The sequence below is a fragment of the Leopardus geoffroyi genome, chromosome B4, assembly GCF_018350155.1.
Source record: "Leopardus geoffroyi isolate Oge1 chromosome B4, O.geoffroyi_Oge1_pat1.0, whole genome shotgun sequence".
NCBI classification, from domain to species: Eukaryota; Metazoa; Chordata; class Mammalia; order Carnivora; family Felidae; genus Leopardus; species Leopardus geoffroyi.
In genome coordinates this window covers 121,167,752-121,190,658 of record NC_059341.1, presented here as the reverse complement: position 1 = coordinate 121,190,658, position 22,907 = coordinate 121,167,752, and the positions used below count along the sequence as shown (strand labels likewise).

General features: G+C 38.0%; 1 protein-coding gene across 18 annotated transcripts in view; it reads left to right on the top strand.

Moving 5' to 3' along the window:
* The first annotated feature begins 3,009 nt into the window (after positions 1–3,009).
* Positions 3,010–22,907, top strand: part of ANKS1B (ankyrin repeat and sterile alpha motif domain containing 1B) — a 1,079,650-nt gene continuing 1,059,752 nt past the window's right edge. For 6 of the 18 annotated variants that reach the window (XM_045464946.1, XM_045464944.1, XM_045464943.1 and 3 more), the window contains exon 1: positions 3,016–3,187. In XM_045464946.1, coding sequence (XP_045320902.1) covers positions 3,054–3,187 — 134 coding nt within the window. In that variant the 5' untranslated portion in view covers positions 3,016–3,053. Of the gene's footprint in view, positions 3,188–22,907 lie in introns of all 18 variants that reach the window. The other 12 variants (XM_045464938.1, XM_045464934.1, XM_045464935.1 and 9 more) reach the window with 4 other exon arrangements.

The following is a 22,907-nucleotide window of genomic DNA, read 5'->3' as shown; positions in this document are numbered from 1 at the left end:
TCATCACATGCATAGAATGTTAGGTCTGTAAAGGCCAGTGTTGACTATCAGATATAGCTTCTTAATTTTACATATATGCAAATTGAGGTCTAGCCTGTCCAATTGGTCCTCAAGATTTCTGGCTTTTTCCACTTTACACAGATGTAAAACACCTTGATGCAGTCTTGTTATTTAAAAAGTATGTTTGTTTGTTTGTTTTTGTCTCTTCAGATTTTTGGAAGAAATGTTTTCACTTTTAATTTGCACATCAGTTTCCATGCATCCAAAACCTCTGTCCTCTTTGACAAGAAGCTATTATGTAACTAAAAACAAGGCATTCAGAGTTGCAAAATTAGCTTTGAGTGCCTGGAACTGTGGGACTGATTCTTAGAGTTAATCATTACTAATGGCTTTCCCATTAGTAATCCGTAATTATTATCTGGGATTGGTTCGTGATAATAACTCAGGAGCCTCCTGATGTCTAGCTCAGCCATGATTAAATGTTACTTGTGAAAACAGGGTGATTTTTTTTTGTTTGTTTTTTTGAAAACAGGGTGATTTTTAAGCTCTGACCAGTTGACTACTTATGGTATATTCTGGGAAAGATGTGAAGAGAGAGTTTCCTTATGCCATTTTCAAAATGAATTCGATAGCTCCTTACTTTGTTTCTTTAACTGGTCTGCTAGTCTCATTCTGTGAGAGATACTATTAGCATATACAGTATCGTCTTATCATGAAAACAGATTCTAAAACGAAAACAGAAAGCCACGCTAGCTCAAAATCTATTTCCTTCAGTAAACCTCCCACGAAAATCCTTAATTTACCTAATACTTTGAACCATTCATTTTTATTTTTTTATTATTTATTTATTTTAAAATTTAATTTATTTTTTAAATTTACATCCAAGTTAGCATATAGTGCAACAATGATTTCAGGAGAAGATTCCTTAGTGCCCCTTACCCATTTAGCCCATCCTCCCTACTTTGAACCATTCAAATGAAATCTCAGAATACTGAATTCCATAAAAAATTGAAAAAAAACATTTCTGTTATTTATCTCTGAATGTGCTGTAAGTTTCCCCCCCGTTATTTACCTAAAATCTCTGCCTATAGCAGGCAGCTCTGGATTTGAGTCTTGGTTCAGTTATCTTCTAGCTGCATGATATTGGGCTGATCAGTTTGCTCATCTATAATACAAGGATAAAAATGGGACCTGTCTCATGGAATTGTTATGAAGATGGAAATAACATATGGAAGGCATGTGGCACAGTGCCTGGTTCATAGTGACTGCTCATCAGTGTCTGTGATAATTACTGTCAGCCCATGGGGGCAGTCAGGTGTACTGAGGGGAGCATGGACTCTACAGGGGCTCAGTTCTGGGGTCCAATTTTGTCTGCCACTTCCTGTGTGCGGCATCTTGAGAAATTTAATTAACCCTTTGAGCCACTATTTCCTCATTTCCAAAATGGATATACTGTAGTAATATACAGATCACTGGGTTGTCGTGAGGAAAGTGCCTGTTAAGACCCTTTTCTCGCAACCGATTATCAACAAGTTAACATTTATCCACAATTCCAAGGGCAAGGCTAAGCCCAAGGTGTCACAGGAAGTTTCAAAAGAAAACAAACTCCTATTCTCCACCACGGGCAAGGAGAGAATCGAAGAAAATCAAGCCAAACGTGTACAATGAGAGTTGCTGATGTATATATGCACATTAAAAGTGGGTCTCTAATCCATGCCCATTTATATTTTTCCCAGTATGCACGTGGAGAAATTCTCAATTAGAGCCTCTTCCCTGGTATTTTTAGACGTCAGTAGATCTCCAAAGCCCAGCCGAAATATAGGGCTGATTAAAGACTAGAGAAACTGGAACCGTCACAAACTGTACGTGGCCAGTGCCACAGAAACTAGGAATAAAACAAACCTTTCTAACCAAGGGCAGATCTCCTTCGTCTCGTGGAGGTAAATGCAAGGGCGAAACGCAGGTCAGTTGTGCCGGCACCGACAAAAGCGACTGGCGAAGGGCCCCTTCCCGGCAACACCAGCTTTTCCTCATCTCGGTCATGGAGGATTTTCCAAGCTTCGTGCCTGACCCCAGGCGTGGCGCCCGCGCCGGCCCAGCTGACTAGGAGTCGAGGCGGCAGGGAGAACTCCAGTCCTCACACGGTTAAACCTCTCCCAAGGAGACTGGAGGAGGGAGGAGGGAGAAGCGAAGAGGGAGGGTCCCCGCCCACAAAAACGAAGATAATATCATCCCGGCGCCCCGCCCCCACACCGGGCCGGCCCCCTCCCCCGCCCCTCGCCCCTCGCCCCCCGCCCAACTCGGGACGGACCCTCAGGCCGCACCTGCACACGCGCACACGCCCCCCCGCGCGCCGGCCACCACGCGCGCCAGGCCTCAGAGCCGCCGGCGGCGGACCGGGGCGCCCTCCTTCCCGCCCTGCCTCAGCCCCTGCGCCGCCGCCGCCGCCGCCCTCGGCACGCGCCCGCCGCGGCTCGTCCGCACCTCCCTGCCTCGGCGCGGACCACGGCCGCCGGGGCCGCAGCCGCGCGCTCCTCTCCGCCGCGGGCCGCGGACGCCGCCACCTAACCGCCGAGCCCGCGGGGCGCGGAAGCTGTTCAGAGCCCGGGCCGCGGCGTGAGGGTGCGCGGGCCGCCGACGCGGTTGTTCGCTGCGCTCGGGCTCCCGCGAGGACTGTCTCCGCCTCCTCTTCCTGCGACCTCCTCAGTCCTCAGCATCCTCCTCGCGCTCCTCAAAAGCACCCTCTCACGCCCCACCCGCGGGAACGAGGCTTCAGGAATTCAGGGGAGTGGCTGTGGGGGCGCGTCGCGGCTCCCCGCTCGGCCAGCCCCTCTTCCTAGACATGGTCTGATCCCCATTGTAAAAGCTGCGCCCCGAAGAGGAGGAGAGAGTGGTGTTCCCGGCTTGGGGCTGCAGGAATCTCTTCTTGCTGAAGCGCTTGCATTATTTTAGGGTGGGGCGGGGAGGGCCCTGGATTTTGGGGAGTGGGGGTGGGCGGGGAGGAGGACCCGGGGTGGGGGGAAAGGACTCTGTGAGGGAGCCGGTGGAAGACTATGGGGAAGGACCAGGAGCTGCTGGAAGCTGCCCGCACTGGAAATGTGGCTCTGGTGGAGAAACTCCTGTCTGGCAGGAAAGGAGGGATCCTGGGCGGTGGATCCGGACCCCTGCCCCTTTCTAATCTGCTAAGGTAAGGACGGGAACCAGTTCTGGGATTGCATACCTCGTTTTGCATTGTGATCGATACGTCCTCCTCTTCATGGTTAGTGCACCTGGTGGCTGCCAGCGATTCATTCTTAAATTAGGCAGGAAAACAGACTGTGTGTGTGGAGAGGAGGCACGAGGTTCCCAGTCAGATTGATGCCTTAGATTCTTTGAGTAATTTGAAAATAGCCTTCCATCAATGCGTCAGTAGCTACTTTTCTCTGAACTGTGGTGCAGAACTTGTACATGTACTAGTGTTGCTGGAAGAAAATCGGTGTTCCACTCGCTTTCCATCAACATTTATTATGTATTTTCAGTGTCGAACCCAGCCTTTTTTGTCTATTTGCATGAAATTGGTAGAGAAGCTATTGCGTGCATTCACTTACCCTGCAAAAAGCCACGGCCTTTGGTTGCTGCTACCTTCTCTTGCAGAAGGCATTTGCTGTGCTGTGGGTTGTGATCCCACAAAATGAAGCAAGCGAACCTTCTGATGAGATGTCATCTGTACAGGGTGTGTGTAAAACTTGATGAGGCAGGTTAGCAGCCCCAGCAGTGCTTCCAGTTACCTGGACTTAGCTCAGTGCAACTTGGTTTTTAGGACCAAGGATGCCAGGTCAGGATTGGGATAGTGTGTATGGAATGTAGTAGAGGCCTTTTAATATGAAGATGTTGCGGGTGAGACTAATATTGCTTGGATACTCTTTCTAAGATGACATTTAAAAAAATGTCAAGGTCTTTATTCAGCAGGCAGTACCTTAGAAATAGGGTTGATTTGCATATTTGAGAAACTGCGAACTTGAGAGTTGAATTGATGGACGAATTAAATAAGAGGGAAGAAGCCTGAAGAATATTCATTAGATAAAATGCAAGGAAAGCTCTTTAGTTTATAAAATTGTGGCTATTCACTTTACCCTGGATATTTTTGGAGGCATCAATCATCATTCATAGCTTCACCCTAAAACATCTCTTAAGCAACCCAGCTGTACTTGTAAAAATTTGAAAAACCCAAATGATTTTTTTTTTTTTTTTTGGTTTTTAAATACTCTTTTGTGCTACTCTTGACAAGTGTTTAATACAGATTTTTGGATGATGACATTGTGCTCTTTACACAAGTTCTTAGATGTTGTAGTGGCCAGACAATGCAGTTAATTATAGTACTGGCCTGTAGGGAAAATGAAAACATTTGTATTAGAGTGAAATGAATTTAGTTGGCAAATAGTTGATGGGATTTTAAAAAGCTCCATATATGATCATATATACTTAATAGTGACATTTTATTGGAATAATAATTCACTTCAGATCAATGAATGAATATGGGACATTTTTTTAGTTGATCTTAGGAGCGATGACTCTTTGGGTGTACTCTGTTGGTAAGTAATTTTTACTTTCAAACACAAGTAGACAGTGTGGACATGTTTCGGATTATAGCTCTAATAACTGCCCCTAGTCATGGGTTATTTATACAAAAGCAGTTTATCTGGTTACGGTTTTAAAGTTGCAGGTAAAGTAAATGTGTTTACCAGTTGATTGAATTAGTTGTAAGAATGATTATGGCTAGAAACCTGTATTCTGAAAGAGGTTTCTAAATAATCAATTCCTTTGGACAAACACTAAGGAATTCTTTGGGAACAGTGATAACTTCAGTTAATTTTATTAAGATAAATAGTATTTTAAAAAGCATATCTTTGTGATAGAACTTAAAGGCAAACATCTTTTAAATACTTTCTCTGTTGTGCCATTTAAAAAAAAGAATAGGTGGCAAATTTTAGGAATAAAATACCAACTATTTAATGTTGGTAAACTAAGTTGTTAAACTTCTTCAACAAGAGGTTTTCTCTTTTGCTGGTTTTGTCAGGGGTGAGAGCTCCATAACAAAAATGTGCACAGAAAACAAAAGTAAAAAAACGTTCTCATGAGTTTGAACCAAGTTGTAAAAGTCAAAATCAAAACCAATAACCCTTAAACTTGCATCTATCGCATACTAAATGAACAACCAAAACAATGTCTTTGAAGACTATGACGGTTGAAATTGCATTGGGTGATCCTTTGCATAAAATGAAATTCCTAAGAAAGCACATTTAATTTAGTTGTTACTTTATTTCACAAATGATTGTGTTCAAAAATTTATTTACATAATGATGGAGAAGGTGGCCCCTTCCTCTTCAAATATAATGACGCTTCGACATTTTAAAATACTTCGGAATGACCGCAGAATAGGTTTGCCACTACCTCCCCCCTGCCTTTATTTGTTGTGTAATAGGTAGTGTCAGATAACTGTGCTGAATGCTTACTTGTATCATTTCGTTCAGTTCTTATATCAGCCTTAAGTGGCTGAGCCTCAGTTCACAGGTGAAGAACTAGAGATAGGAAGATAAGGACTTGCCCAAGGTCACTTAATTAGTAATGGCAAAGATTTGAAGTTCTGTGATTTAAATTTGCTTTTCCACATTGTAAGTCTTATTCATTGATTCTATTTGATTTGTGAGTTTAAAATACGTAGTTTAGTCTACTTTTTTTTTTTTGCTATGCATAATCTGATTTAAAAATCCTTAATTTTTTTCCTAATGACAAAAAAATCCTCATGACTGCCCTTTGGGGGATCACTAAGAACTTTTCTGAAGATGGTTTTGATGACATATTCCCAAGTGAGCAGTAGATATATGATAGGGAATCGGGTATGCTTGGGTGACACTGCAGTTTTCAGCAAAAGAATGACCTTGAATAAATATAAAAATCTTTCTAAGCCTCACTGTTCTCTTCTAGAAAATGGGAATAGTTATAGTAGCTATCATATAGAGTTGTTGTAAGAGTTAAATGAAATATGAAGAAATGAATGCAAAGCATTTAACACATTGATGTTTTATCATTAGTGTTGTTATTTCTCATGCAGCTTTAAAGCACTTGACCTTATTTCTTAAGGTCTTGATTACTAAAGATTTGCTTCATGTTGGACATGGAGTAAAGTTCCTTAGTAAATTTTCCACTAGAATTATAGAATCTATAAATAAAACGGGGCCTTTTATCCAACTTCTGACCTAGAGGAATCACCTGCAACATCTTTTACCAGTTAGTTATTCTAGCCTTGTAAAACTCTTAAGTGACTAGATCCATTCCTTTTTTTTTTGACAGCTCTAATTATTAAAAACATTCTCCTTTTATTGAGTTGATATCCACCTCGCTGTAATTTCTTATTTTTATTTTATTTTCTTAGTGTTTATTTATTTTTGAGAGAGAGAGAGCATGAGCAGGGAAGGAGCAGAGTGAAGGAGCACAGAATCTGAAACAGGCTCCCGGGCTTTGAGCTGTCAGCACAGAACCTGACGAGGGGCTCGAACTCATGAACCACCAGATCATGACCTGAGTGAAGTTTGACGCTTAACTGACTAAGCCACCCAGGCACCCCTGACCTCCCTGTAATTTCTAGCAGTTGGTATTATTTGGAAGTGGAATATAGGTGAACTTACATTTTCATACTTTTCACTATTCTCTTTTTTCCCTTCTTTGCATATTCTCAAGTTCTGCAATGACTCTTAAAGGTGGTGAGCAGAAATGAACAAAATGCACTAAGATATCAGTTGACCATTGTGAATATACTGGGACCTGATATACTATTGAATTAAAAAAAAAGACAGGTTTCAAAACAGCATTTGTGGTATGACCCTATTTTTTTTTTTAAGAAAAAGTAAGTGTGAAAATTTATAATGTACATGAAAAAGTCTAGAATGATAAACACCAAAATGTAAAAAATAGCATTCATCCTTGAGTGGTGGAATTGTGGATGATCTTTATTTTCTTTTTGCTCTCTACATTTTCCAGTATTCTAAAATAAACATGTATTAATAGCGGCTACTAAAAACATTCAAATTATTACCTCTTTATTATTGATCTAAGATCTACCTTAATGCGGGTCAGTTTTTCTGAGGTATATAATGACATTGGCTCACATTGAGCAGATACTCAAAACTTCCAGGTATTTTTTTCAATGACTTATGAAGCAGTGGTTCCCCTATCATACTTGTAAAAGTGTGGATTGAATTTAAATCATTCCTATTACATTTAATCTTACTTGTTTTAGCCTGTATTTATAATCTATGTAGATCTTTTTGACTCTTGAGTCTGTCTTCCAGCATATTATCTTCTTCTTCCGCATCATCTATAGATTTAATATGCACGTTTTCCATAATTGGAATTCCACACACCATGATATGTCTCTAAAGAACCTTTCTTTAGCCTACTATAAATTTAAAAGTAGCAATACTTATACATGGTATTTCTACCAACATTGAAGCCACTTAATAGAACTCTCATTCAGCTGCTTCTCTCTGATGTACCTGTGAGAATCTTTTGAGGTATTTTATCCATTGCCCTTCTGAAGTCATGCTGTGTCCTGTTTATGGCGTTCCTTTGATATACCTCTAGTATTAAGTCTATAAATTCCACCCAAATCAGGCTACTTTATTATAGCTTGTTTATGGTAGCGAACCATGGATGATGGATGCCTAGTTCTGATGAAAATTCCTTCTATGCCCTTGTACCTAATTCTTCTGGGTCTGGATATACTTTGTCTGTTATGATCTCTGTCTGTTTGAAGTTTCAATAATCCCTAACATTATTTGTTTATACTTTCTGGTTTGAAAATGATTTTCACTAGAGATGATAGGAGCAAAATGGAAGTTGGGAAGAATCAGATTCTTGGCATTGTTAGATGTTACAGGAAATTCTCTTGTGGTCTAAAATAAGCAAGTTTTACAGTTATTCTGTCAGAATATAAGTTTACATTAACTGTTATAGAAGTGAACTTTTTATAACTCCCTCCATTTTTTCAAACTTAGTTGAAAGGGACATTAACATTTCCCCAGGTAAATACTTCTTTTTTGTGTTTGTTTTCATTTATACTTCTCATTACCCCCTTTTGTCCTAAAGAATTCTGAGCTCATTAGAGCTCATCAGAGTATTCAAATTGAATCACCTCCTTTTTCTTCCTCCATATGATATGTGAAATTTTATTTTATTTAACATCTTTCATGAGACAGCTGCAAAACCTTTTAAAGTCTCTTTGGCACAGCCACCTTTTAATGCAAACAAAAACAATTCCTATTTAGTATGTGTATTAAATCATTTCTTTCTTAATGAGTCAAGATTAAGAATTATTTGTATTTTAATAAAACAAAAGTTTAATGCCTTAAATTTACTTGGTTTTCTTAATGAATCAAAGGCTTGCATACTATATATACTATTTTTAGTAAATTCTTGTTGGACATAAAGAATTGAATTCTCAAGACTCCCATTTGACAAAGTAAATCAGTAAGAAGTAGGGGAAAATAGTGTCTAGTCCTTAAAGACATATAAACCAGAGAGTTATACATTTTTCAGATTTAGGGTTCAGTTCATGAAGTTTTTGGTGATGGGTACAAGTTGATAAGAGGCAACTCCAAAGTGTTGTAATTTTCACAACTATTTGGGCAATTGTGGTTATTGGGACTCTGATAAAGGTACTCACTTTCGGGGAAACTGCATTGGTTAAATGGAATAAATCACAAATAGAGCAGTTAAACTGCATGAAAATGTTATATCTATAAAAATAGGCAAGTTGCAAGTGGGCTATCTATTTTAGATAGTAATGATGTTTGAAGCGGTGATTGCACCATTATGTTCAGGGAACTGTGTCTGCCAGAGTGAACAGTGCCAGCTGCACAATGGGGAGTAAGGAGAGAGGAGAAGGAATTTTGGTATTGACCTCTTTCTCTACTAAGCTAGGTTTTCAGCTTCCTCTTCCAAACAGTAAGACTGATGTGTAGCAGGGAATTAGGACAGCCAGTCAGTGGCTACTACTCACCCTGTCCATTCTTACATTGCCTAATTCGTAGTGTGTCTCAGTGGTTTCTTACAGTTGGTGGAAGGGTAGAACAAATCTTGACTGACATTAATGCAGAAGCTTACAATATTCAGCATTGCTTCTATTGACTTTAGCAATTTAACCTCTCAGGTGACAGTAAACACAATGTGGTTTGTTCAATTGTATACTGAAATAATTTATTATGTATTTGATGCAGTTTTGGAAAATTCTTTCAAGGAGCCTATTTTAGGACATTCTTCTTGAGTATTTAACTAGAAATGGAAGGTATAATTCAAATAAAGGGTTAGAAAAGACTAATTTTATCCTATAGAACCTGAAGTTTTTAAACATTTAATGCATTTTAGTGTATCTTTGGTTCCATTTTAAACATATTGTGGTATAGCTTTAGTTAATTGAAATATGATGAGTTTTGGTTTTTCATCATAGAATATTTTATATTTTTAAAAGCAGGAATTTACACAGAAGACTCATCTGTGTTTTAGTTCTTTCTCATGTATGTGATGACATGGTCAGGTACACCATATGGCAGGCAGAGGCACAATGCCAGTTTAAAATCCAGTGAAATTTCTTGTGTAACACAGATCTAGGATCTCATCTTAGAGTCCAGTTTTCTTCCTTTGCATCAGGAGGACAGGAAGTGAATTCTGCATTTTTGTTAAACCTGGGTCTGGCATGAAACTGGGTGACTTTTGAGGGTGGATCAAAATATACAGTCAAGGATAAATTTTGTTTTTGTTAGGTTCTTCTGCAGTCTTCAAAGAGTGTTCATCTCTGAATCTGTTTCTGAGAGAGATAGTGCTAACTTAATTTAACAGCATGTCATCAGGAATGTGTAAAATGGAACTTAGATTCAGTTGTGCTGTAGAGTTTTTTAGGTTCTGTTGTGTTGTGAGAGCAGCTTTATTTAAAGTGGCTAATTACTTCTAGTTAAGGGAACTGAGACAGTTGGCCTAGACTTGTCATCATTCTTTGATCAAACTGAATCAATCTTGACTAATAGATGTGGTCATCAACAGCCAACCTCATTTCTTGCTGCCTGCTTGATACTTCTTTTCCCCACACCACATTTCCTTTAATCCTTCCTACCCAAAACTCTCTCTCTCTTTAAAAAAAAATTTTTTTTTACAAAGAAAACCTCTTCTCCATTTTAATTACTGCAAGTTCACCCTGGTTCTAGTTTTTGTGCCAAGTGTCCCTCTCCTAAGGAAAAGCAGAATTTGTGTGAGGAGAAGAGTTGGGATGGACTGTATAGTGAGTGAGACATAGATTAAGAAGAACAAATATAGGACCTTCAAAAGCAAAGAGTTCACAGAGTTTGCTTTCATCATGTCGTTTCCTGCCTACCTCAATGTTAATTTCTCCTCTGACCATGGGCTCAGTGCCTTGAATCTTTCCTAACTTCATCTCACCTTGAAACACTGTTTGTGGGAGCTGAAGTATGATTGATTGGTAAAGCCTTTTGGAAGAGGAAGCTGTTTTAGTATTTTCATTTAAAGGGGAAACAATAGGTGCCTGATGGCTCAGTTGGTTGAGCGTTCGACTTCATCTCGGGTCGTGATCTCGCGGTTCGTGGGTTCGAGCCCCGTGCGGGGCTTTGCACTGACAGCTTGGAGCCTGGAGCCTGCTTTGAATTGTGTGTCTCCCAATCTCTCTGCCCCTCCCCTGCTCGTGCTCTGTCTCTTTCTCTCAAAAGTAAAGTTAAAAAAAAAAAATTTAAAGGGGAAACAAAACTTTAGGCCCACATAATAATGCTTTGGAGCTCTTATTAGCAGAGCTGATGGAATGAATTTTGCCAGATTTGCCAGAAGAGGGGTTCTTTAAAGGTGGTCATTGGGGCGCCTGGGTGGCTCAGTCGGTTAAGCGTCCGACTTCGGCTCAGGTCATGATCTCGCGGTCCGTGAGTTTGAGCCCGGCGTCGGGCTATGTGCTGACAGCTCAGAGCCTGGAGCCTGTTTCAGATTCTGTGTCTCCCTCTCTCTGACCCTCCCCCGTTCATGCTCTGTCTCTCCCTGCCTCAAAAATAAATAAATGTTAAAAAAAATAAAAAAAAATAAAGGTGGTCATTAATTCTGCCTTCTTTACAAGGTTGATGCTGTAGGAAGAGAAGGATTTGATTGGAGAAATAAGAAATGGGATAGCATAGGGCTCGTGTTGGAAAAGACTTTTATTTTTGCTAATTATTTAGTCCCTAGAACTTTAAAAAATTTTTTTATTTATATATAAGTTTTTATTTATTTATTTTGAGAGACAGAGAGCGCGTGTGTGAGTGCACACACATAATTGGGGGAAGGGCAAAGAGAAGGAGAGACAGAATCCCAAGCATGCCCTGTACCATCAGTGCAGAGCCCTATGTGGGACTTGAACTCATAAACTGTGAGATCATGACGTTTACCGAGATCAAGAGTCAGATGCTTAGCACCACCCAGGCGCCCCACTAGAACTTTGTATTGGATATCTGTTATATTAGCACACCTGTCTTAGATATCAGCATGTGGTATGTTTGCCTGTTTCCAGAAGTTATTCCTTAGATGTACATATGTATTATATAATCAGAGGTGATAAGGACATGGTATAGAATTGTAGAAGAGCTTTGACATCTAATGTGGTTTGAGATTCAAATTCTTTTAAATGCATTTTCTTATTATTTAGAACTTCAGTATCTAGGTTATTTCATAAACGTATGTTTTACTGTACAGGGAAGGCATTTGAAGTTATGAGCCCTGGATCACAATCCCAATTTCATTCTTCCACATTAAAGTTTTCTTTCTTTTTTTTTTTTTTTTTTCTTTTTGGCCTAAATTGCTATTTAGCCAGTTTGAGTCCTACTTTGGTACCTCTAGTTGCAGATCTGCATTTTAAATGTTTTATGTATCACATAAATATGCTAAATATAGTATTTTATGTTTTGAATATACTAAAAAACTGCTATATTTACTTACAGAATTGTCCCTGTTTTGTATAGCTATTTTACTCTTAGTATGGGACGTGAGAGTGAGTGGGAGTGTGTTTGGGAGGAGTAGCAGGAATTATGCAGAGACGTTCATTGGCATGGTAAACTGCAGCAGAGGGGTGCTCCAGGACAGAGTTTGCCTGTTTATTTGCTTGTGCTAGTGACCAGAGTGATTTGTCACTCTGAAGTTTGATAGAATCTTTGAAGACAGAATCAGAGAAGGCGAAGAATTATGAACAATGGTTAAAGTATTCCTATAAGTTTTTTTCACTGGTATGTTTTATGATATATATTAGGGTGTATTTAGGCCATGACTTATTAATCAATGAACCAACCGCTTTCCAAATAACCAACAAGTCAATCAGGATTTCATAGGGAACTGACATCCAAGAACAATAACAAAGAATGATTGCTCATTATTTTCACAAATGTTTATTGAGTACCTTGTGGATTCTAAAGTTGAATGAGAGCATTTCTACCTAACCCCAAGTATTTGTAGAAATCATGGAACAGATATGCCAACACAGAGGTAAAGGACAGTGTGATATTTATTGTAATGGAACTACCAAGGTAGTGTGACAGGAATATGAAGAGCAAGATGGAGGCTCCCTTAATTCTCTCTGGAAGGAGTAGTCAAGGCAAACTTCAAGAGAAGAGGTGATTCCTGAATCTTATTGGATGAATGGGAGTTTGGCAGGCTGACAGTTTGAGGGAAGGGCTTTCCTAAAGAAGGAATAGTGTATTCAATAATGGTATTTGAAAATTTAGAATATAATTTGGGGTATTATAAGTTTGGCTTAGAGCATGGATAAGAGATAAGTCTGGAGATCGAAGGACTTGTCTGCTGCCCTAAGGAGTTTGAACTTAATCCGAAGGGCATGGTGATCCATTGACTTTTTTTTCTCCAGTTTTTGATATGTAACTTATGTATGTGTTTATGATGATAACATGACTGTTTCAAGTAACTGGGTAAAAGATGAAAAAAATCACCCCTTATTCTCTTGCTAAGAACTATTTGTTCATACGTATGTTAAATATAGTTATTAGATAAAGCATACATTTTGAATCCTCAATTTTTCACTTAGTAGTTATCATAAACTTTTTCAGTGTTATTACAAATTCTTCATAATTATATTTTTAATGGCATCATTAAAATACCCCATTTAATACAGAATTTTCATAGACCTCCTGTATTAGAATCAACCCTGTGGTTGTTTGTTAAACATGAGTTTCCTGGTCTCACTTTAGACCTACTGGGTTAGAATTTTTGAGTAAAAGTTTTGGGAATATGCATTTCATAAGCTTCCTTAGGTACTTGTGTCTTTTTCAAATATTTATGTTGAGAGAGAGAGAGACAGAGACAGAGTGATGGAATGTGAGTGGGGGAGAAGCAGAGAGAGAGGGAGAGAGAAAATTCCCATCAGGGTTTGCACTGTCAGTGCAGACCGGATGTGGAGCTCTATCCCATGAACCGTGAGATCATGACCTGAGCCCATATCAAGAGTTGGATGCTCAACTGAGACACCCAGGTGAACCCTCCCCACGACCAGTTGTATATATCTTTACTTAAATATTCTTTTAATCTAGATACCTGGATGATTTTTACTTTATTTATTATTATTGTTATAAGTAGTGTTATGGTGAACATTGTCATACAAAACATCTTTCTCATAAAGTATTTCTTAGGATATATTTCTAGAAGTGAAATTGCTAGTATTAGTGTTCCATATATGCTAATTGCTTTATTTGCTTTATATCCAATCTTCAGTCCTGAAAGATATATATTATTAACCCCATACTTATATATGGGGCAAAAGAGAAGAAAAATTGAATAACTTTCCCAAAGTTGCAAAGCTAGTAAGTGACAGACAAGATTCAAATTCAGGTCTTTCCAGTCCCCACGTAACTTTTTATTATGCCATGTTGCCTTCTTGTTCCATAGGGATCAGTGTATGTCGTGGATTAAAATATGAAAATACCAATCTGTTTCCAGTATGTAAATAGAAAGTACATTTTCTACAAAATTATATAGAAACATATTTCAGTTCCTACATAATTTTCAATTATTTTTATGCTCATCATGTAATTTTGCGTTATAGGCAATATTTTGTTTACGTTTGTTTCTTGATAGCAGATGAATGATAAACTGAATTCGGTGTTAAAATAACTTGAGATGTCTTAGGATATTTCTTCATCAGTTATCATTTTTACTTTAAAATAGGGTGGAACTCTTTTATCCAAAATTTTTGGGTGCTTAATGGTATCTAACTTCTGTTGTCTTCAAAGGTGGTTTAATAACTTGTCCGTGCCACGTCTCCAGATGGGTGTGATTTATTTCTCCTCATTTCTTCCTTTTCATGCAAAGGAAGAAAATACAGTGTTCACCATCGTTTTCATTTAATTTCATTTAACTTTATGATTCATCTGTTCAAGCCAGTAAGTCTGAGCTCATAGTTTTAACTGAGCTCATTATTAACTCAAGGATCTTGTCAAATCTAGTGTTAGGGTCTGTAGAAAAACCATGTAACCAGGCAGTTTGTCCTTATGACCTTCTCATCCCCTGTTTGTGTTCCCCTCTGTTCCTTTGCTGAGCCTTTGTTGCTTTCTTATTCTGAGGCATTCTTTGTCTTTTTTTTACCTGAAACCTAGAATTTTTCAGTTTTATCCTGTACTACCAAAAAATTTTCTAAATTGCATCTTATTCCCTCATGCCATAGATCTCCACTGAAGAAACAGTAAATGTCATGGTAGAAAGAAGCAACAGAATGTAATGGAAAAAGTCAGTCTTAAGTTTGAATGAAAACTCTGCCACTGAATGGACATTTGGCCCTGGGAAAGTTACTTAACTTCTTTGGACTTTCAGTCTCCTGATTTAAAAGTGAGGATGATATTATGTATCTTGTAGATTTGTAAGGATTAGAGAGAATTTATATAAAACATCTAGCATAGGGCCTTTCACATAGGAGGGACTCATGTGTTTTGGTGGTTATTATTATTACTGAGACATTATGCTGTGTAAGGAATAATTGTATAAATTTCATGAGTATCTCTATTTGATGTGAGCTATGGTATATTTGCATATTAATAGGTCACTTCTTTAGGTACGTTGTCTTAACCTGAATCTTTAATGGAGTAGGCACCAAGACAGACCACTGGGGGTGATATATTTGCTCAGTGTTCCTCTGATCCCAGACATAGGGATTACTTTTTTCTGCCTACTTTTAGGAGTAATACTTGGTCACCAGATATTTAACATTAGTTGTTATCTTCTACATTTCTCACAAAGCTAATTTGAGCAGAAAGAGATTGTGTTCCACTGGAGTTGTACATGCTGTGCTATAATAATCCATGCGGTTAATGGTTTCCTAATAAGCTTATCATTGATATTTTCTTTATCTTGCTTTTTAAAGCATTGTTAATTGACAAATATTTTGAGGGTGTGTACTATGTATTCAGCATGGTGATGCTGCTTTGGAGTATAGAAAATAGAGTCTTCCCTCTAGGCAATTATGGAAGTTACACACAGGAGATGATAGCTAATTATATAGTAGTTTCTAATTTCATGGAATGTAAGCTCACAAATTCAGCTTTTTCTCTTGACAAGTCCAGTGTCAACATTCGCCTCCCATCTCCTATTGCTTATCAATATATGATCTCAATCTGACCATGAGTCATGTTTAAGTAATTCTTTTTTTTTAATGTTTATTCACTTATTTTGACAGAGAGAGAGAGAGAGAGAGAGAGAGAGAGAGAGCGAGCATGTGCAGGGAGGGGCAGAGCGAGAAGGAGAGAGAGAATCCCAAGCAGGCTTTATATAGTCAGCATAGAGTCCAGCAAGGGGCTTGATCCCATGAACTGTGAGATCATGGCCTGAACTGAAATCAAGTCTGCTACTTAACTGGCTGAGCCACCCACACACCCCAGGTTTAAGTAATTAAAAATTTTTTTTAAATGCTTATTTATTTTTGAGAGAGAGTGAGAGTGAGAGCGGGGGGAGGAGCAGAGAGAGATGGAGACACAGAATCTGAAGCAGGCTGCAGGTTCTGAGCTGTCAGTACAGAGCCTGACGTGGGGCCTGAACTCACAAACCATAAGATCATGACCGGAGCCGAAGTCAGACACTTAACCAACTGAGCTACTACCCAGGCACCCCACTTTGGGGAATTTTTAATGGTTGGAACTAGAACTATATAGTCTCAAATATTTTTCGTTTTAAAATTAAAATAATTTTGATTTTGAAATAATCACATACTTGTGGAAAAGCTGGAACTATAGTTCAAATAACTTTTTCCTCGAACCATGTGAGACTAAGTTGTCAACCTGATGCCCTGTTACCTTTGGATGCTTTAGTTTGTATTTAGTTTGTATTTTCTAAAAGTAGGAATATTTCCCTATCTAACTACAATACAACTACTAAAAGCAGGAAATTAATATTGCTATTTTACAGCTGTTAGACCCCATTCAGGTTTTGGCAGTTGTCTCAACAATGCTTCATTGGAATCTCGTTCAAAATCACACATTACATTTTGTTGTCACACCTCCTTAATGTTCTTTGGTGTGGAACAATTTATCAGTCTTTCCTTGACTTTTATGATCTTGATACCTTTTGAAGATGATAGGCCAGTTATTTTGTAAAATGTCCCTCAATTTGAGTTTGTCTGGTGTTTTCTTATGGTTAGATCCACATTATGCTCATCCTTGGCAGGAATATCACAGAAAGATGTGTATTCTTTTTGTTATATCTTATCAGGTGGCATGTGATTTTGATTTTACTGTTGCTCATCATGCTCACTTTAATCACTTGTTTATGATAGTATGTTAGCTTTCACTATATACAATTACTCTTTTTCCCTTTGTAATAACTATTTTGTGGGGAGGTATACTTAACTATCTGAATATCCTGTTCCTCATCAGACTTTATTTATTTATTGAAGTATGGACTCATGGTTTGCTATTTTATTGCATGGATTTTAATGTACTATTGTCATTGTTAATTTTGATGCTTAAATTGCCCCACACTTAGCCGGTATAAGTCCTTTAAGACTGGCTTCTCTGAGTCATTCTTTGAGCATTTCCTTGATTTTGGTGTCGGAAAATGTTCTAGGACTCATCTTTCTCTGCCTCAGTTCTGGATCAGCCATTTCTCTAAGAAGCCATAGTTTCTTTTATTGGAAAGTGATAATTAGATGCTAAGATTTGGATACTAAGTATGTTCATTAGTGAAAAAAATATATTCACACACAGAAATACACACATTTATATATATATCTACCTATATTTATTGAAAACCATGGATTTACAATGATACATCTAACTCTAGTCCAACTCCACAGGCATGATTCATTTTGGTTTCTCCCTTCCTATATTTTTACATTCCTGCTCTGATACTGAAAAACTTGGCTTCTGTTCTCTTTGGTACATATACTTATGTGATAAATCTCCCTGTATGCAACCAGTCCTCCTCTCCACTGCCATACTCTCCCAAGTTTGTCTTTATTACCCAACTCAGGCTGTGCCACCCACGTTAGTCTGTTCTACACTGACACCCTCTTGCCATTTAAAGGCTCTGACTGTTTATGCCAGTTTGCATCTACAGAGGGATACCCTTTCTGTCCTACTTGGGGTCTAACCACTTGAATTGGGTCACCTTTGCTGGTAGATGCCCTTTTTACCCTGTTTGGACTCTGGACACCCTATGTCTGGATGTTCCCTTCTGCCACCACCACACTGGAGCTTCACCCTACTGGAGCTGTAACCCTGTAACATCATGCACCTCCCCTGTAGTGATGCCCTTTCCAACTTACTTGGGCAGTGACACCCCATATTCAGCTGCCTTCAATATGAACATCTCCTCCCTTGGCTTCAGTTCTGTCGCTTTGCCATAGGCTGCTGCAGCCTCCCTTCTCCCTCTGGTGTGGATGATTATCTTTCCCTGCCCTTCTTTATGGCTTTAGAGACTGAATTGTTTAGGAAGAGAAGGGAAATAGGAAGGAAAAGAGGGAAAAAGTCGGAGAAGTGGGACAAGAGAGTAACGTAATGCTGTATGGTGATGATGATGGTAAAAAGCTCTCTCCAGGTCAGCAATACTATACCCTTGTGTTGGAAGAAAGTTTGGCTTGGGGCACTTAACGATTCTAGCTAACATGGAGGTTATGACCAAAGCTTGACTACTGTGTGGCACATCTGGACTCTATTTCTTCTGGCATTTTGGAGGACAGATGATGATAGTTTGATAGGTTGGTCAGCACTTTACATTTTTTAAATGAGCCTTTTCTTTCTTGTATATTATTATGGATGTGTAGTAGGCCTCCAGATTGACTGAGAGGCAGAAAATCTTTGTATATTTTTTTCTCTGTTTAACTTAAAGTATCATAATTGTCAGCAAAGTGCATTCTCAAGAATTTTAGTAAGATGATGATAATGCAAAAAAAAAAAAAAGAGTTATAAAAACACTGAGATAAGAACTGTCATTCACCGAGGAAGTTGAGTTTGCAGAATTTGATAGAGATAAGGATTTCAGCAAGTAGGTTTTTCTTGTTATATGATATTGCCATTATGATTTTTAAGAGGTCACAAAAAATATGTCAGGAAATTGACCAACTATATTTTAAAATATGGTACATCTACATACATCTTGTAAAGTAATTACTGCTTCAAATGAACCAGGACAGTTAGTAATTCATACTAGGGATTTCCTAGACTTTAAATTATTGCCAGGAGTCCATAATTCCTAGAATCAAATCTAAGCAAAGAAATTTCCAGGTAGCTCTTTTAGTAAGCATTTGATATCGCTGACCAATACCCTCCTTACTTGCAAACAGTTGGAAAAAAAGTAGTTTGGGAACATTGCAGAAATAATTCATTCAGTTATGTTTGATACTTTAAAAGACCATTCATCTACTTATGCCAAATTCAAGAGAAAACAAGCAGCAGGCAGTATTATCAGTTGCTGCTCTCTCTTTCTAGGTGTGGGAAGACAAGCTCAATGGAATGGTGATCACAATTTTGGTTTTACTATCTAAGAAGGGAACCAAAGAGGCCTGGATTTAAACAACACACTTAATGTGCAAGATAATATCTGGGGATCTAAAGAGATAATTTTTCTTACTGTTTTTTTTTTTTTTTTTTTTTTTTTACCCTCTTAACCTTTTCTTATCAGCAGTAACACTTCTAATAGTGTATGACCTTTTCATAGTATTTCTTTTTGTATCTTGGCTTTCTATTTTTAAGGAATCTTTGGGTTTACACTTTGCAGTTCGTGACATTCATTTGCAGAACAAGAGACCACACAGAGTATCTGTTCTACCTGTTCCCCATTACCTTCAGAATCCTTCCAAAACTCTTGAATTGACAGATAATGTTTTCTTAGCAATGCAACGCATATATTGTTTCTGTGCTGGAAAGGAGTGGTGGAAGATCCATGTCGGATGTGACCTTCCTCTGAAGTCTTGTATGCTTGCTCTTTACATAGAAATGGGGATTTATAGGACTATACAAATATATATATATATATATATATATATATATATATATATATATATGTATAATATTGTTATTGTATAATATATATATTATTATATAATATATACATGTAGAATCAAAGAAAAGTTGAGCTGCCAAGAGTTGGAAAGACCAGGAATCAAGGGAGCAAGGATCAGGGGAAAGGTTATATAGCATATACTAGGGGCTGATGAATCTCTTTGGACCTAACCTCATGGTTGGGGGGAAGATGGGGACAAAATCTTAGAAAAAGGGTGTCTGGAATAAATGGTATTACCTTGACTCTTTTGTGAACTTGAGAGAATACAGCCAAACCAGAAATCAGTCTTCACCTTGCCTTTCTCACTTCCTCTCTGTTATGCTTCCTTTACTTCTTGAAAGAGCCAAAATATGGTGTGATATGATTGGGCTCCTTATCTAAGGTGACAACAGCATTGGTAGCAACATTATAACTGCCAGGGAGTTTCCAATAGTAAAGTCACACAAAATGAATGCCTACACTTCTCTTCTCCCTGGTTATTGGCTTTGAGCATTATCCAGACTCTTACCATTCTGTTTTTTTAAAATATGTATTTTTTTTTAGATTAGTGAGAAGTCCATTTAGAAAACTCTTGGTGATCCTTAATTGCCTGTGGGCTCTTATCTGAATTGAGAACATTAATCTAGAGTTACAAGTTTATACAGATTCAGAGGAAGTCTGGGGTTTTTCTGTTGCCTCTCTAGTTAACATTTCTAGCTTCCATCTCTTTCCTTTCTGATTTCCTTTCTTAATAGTTCAGCTGTTCTCCTTCAGCAACTTAGCTGTGTCAGCTGTCTTTGGTAAACCCTGTAGCCAGGAAACTAGAAAGTACCCTTTGACAAAGGGGGGCTAGAAAAGTTAGGAAACATAAGGAAAATAAGGTTAGGAGAAAGAGACATGGTTTGAACATGGTTTTCTCAACGCTATATTTTGTGGCTAATTCAGGTAAAATACTTATGAGACCAGATACCTGTCTTGGAAATATGTATGGGAAACTTATTCTGGATAAATGGTCACAGCTTAGCAGAAAAGGGTGACACTTACCCCAGGGATTCAGGGAGACCTACCTTTGGTTTTAGAGCTTGTTACCTGGGATGGACTTGTGCTTTTAATCTATGCCTTAGAAACAATATTTCCAAATGTGCATAAATGTGAATCTTAATTCTTTACATTCTACATTTATATATCACACATTTTGCTAGTATTTCAAGAGTTTCCTGTTCTTTTTGCAAATAAAGTGCTCATTTTGGCTGTTTTCCAAATATGACAGTTGGTGGACATGCTTCAGTAGAGAAAAGGAAATTTTCTCTGCTTATCTACTCTCTCCCGTCTGCCCAAGATAGTGTGTCTGTCAATTGTGACCTGATTTTGAAATAATTTATTAAATAGAAGGAGGCATGATGTTATTTAAAATTTTGGTATGACATTGACTTTTAGTCCTTTATAATAAGCTCTTGACTAGATTTTCTGGTGAAGTTTATTGCTCCTGGGAATTTAGAAATTTCTTAACTCCTTCAGTGAGTTTGGAGTTGTTCAATGTCAAGTATGAGTAATATTTACTCAGGAAATTGAACCAGCTTATTTATTCAGAAGATGAAGCATGCTGTATTTTTTTTTTTTTTGCCATGAAAACATTATTTTGGAAATATATTAATTTTATAGGTAGGGAGAAGGTCCCTATTAGTTAGTAGATTGCTGAAGAAAAGTGATAAATGAATATAAAATACTTATCTTTGGTAAGTTTATTGTTTTCATTAAATATGTTGACATCCTTTCATTTTTTTATGCTAAAATTTAATATATGTGCAATTGGTGGTAATTTAAGGTTTTAAATCTGTGGAGAAGTCTAAAGGAATTACATTTCTTTAAAAATATGTTCGTTGGTTTTAAAAATTATTACTCCCAAATATATATCCTTAAATCTGTATCTCTAATTTAGTCCTGTCTCCTGTACTATAGGCATGTTATTCCAAGTGGCTTTTTGAACATCTTCCCCTTAATGGAGTTATGAAACTTGAAATGTTAATTATTTTTACCTACAGTTTTGCTCTGCCACTTGCATGACTCCTTTGTGTTAGTGGAACTACTGTGCACCATTTGTTCAAGCTAGAAACCCTAAAGCCATCCTTGATTCTTTCCCTTCCCACTTGTGTCCATTCAGTATCAGCCCTTCTAACCCATTGATTCCTCTGCCATCAGAGGAGTTGTTCTGAAACTTGTTACCCTCTGAATAAAGTCCAAACTCTTTGGAATATCATTTGAAGCCTTTTGTGATTTGGCTCCTTCCTACATGCCTCATTTCCCATCAGTCTGCTGTAGCAACTTCCTCCAACCATACCTGATTCCTATACTTGGAGTTGTGAACAGGCATCATGGGCTTTCTACTATTGCTGTCTTTGGAGTACATATTTTCCACTGTTCAGTGAAGCCCTGTTCATCCTCTTCGACTCAACTCCAGCCTAATCATCTCTTCTGGGAAGCCTTTCCTGAATTCTATCTTCTGTGCATCCTCGTACTTGCACACACCTCTGTTTTAAGCCCTTAGAATTGTAATTATTTGCATGCTTGCCTTCACTCTAGACCCTGAGGTCCTTCAGGCCTGAAATCTTGGCTTAGTTATCTTTTAAAGTGCTATACAAATGTTACTATTTTATGCCTAGAACATATAAGGCATTCTGAAAATTATTTGTTGATTACCAAAATGAGTGAATAGCTGTGAAACAGGGCATGCTATATCTTTTTAGACTGTAATTTTGAGAGTATTGTTGACTGAGAGATAAGTTTGATAAGTAACCCCAGGGCTGAGAAAAATTTAATCATTTGTTAGAACACCTACTGTTAGGCACTGTGCCCATTGCCGTAGTTTAGAGGACATTGTATTAGTTTATAAGACATTGAGACCCAGAGAAATTTAGTACTGGAACAAGTAAGGAACTTGTTCCAGTACTAAACATAGTTGGATTTGGAATTTAGAATTGCCTAACTTAAAAGCCAGTGTTCTCTCCTTAGTGCTGGAAGATTATCAGAGATGGGATATGGGGGAGATACTTTAAAACAAAGGCAAGCAGTGTTCTTAGGGTAAAGGCCTATTGGAATCATAACTAATTTTTGATATGGATTCCAGAAATGTCTGGGAGATATTTTAGGAGAGGCAGTGTTAAGTTCATGCCCTTAGTAACTTTGAACCTAAATGAATGAATGAAGAGATGATAAGGTGGAGGGAGCTAATGAAAATTAAGCAAAATGAAGGAAAAGAGTTGTTAGATAATTTTGCTTCATAAATTTATATAAGATTAAGGGAATGTGGGTATTCATTGAACATCTAGATTTATCATCTCGTGATCAATTCTCACAGCAAACCTAAGAGATTAGTATTATTT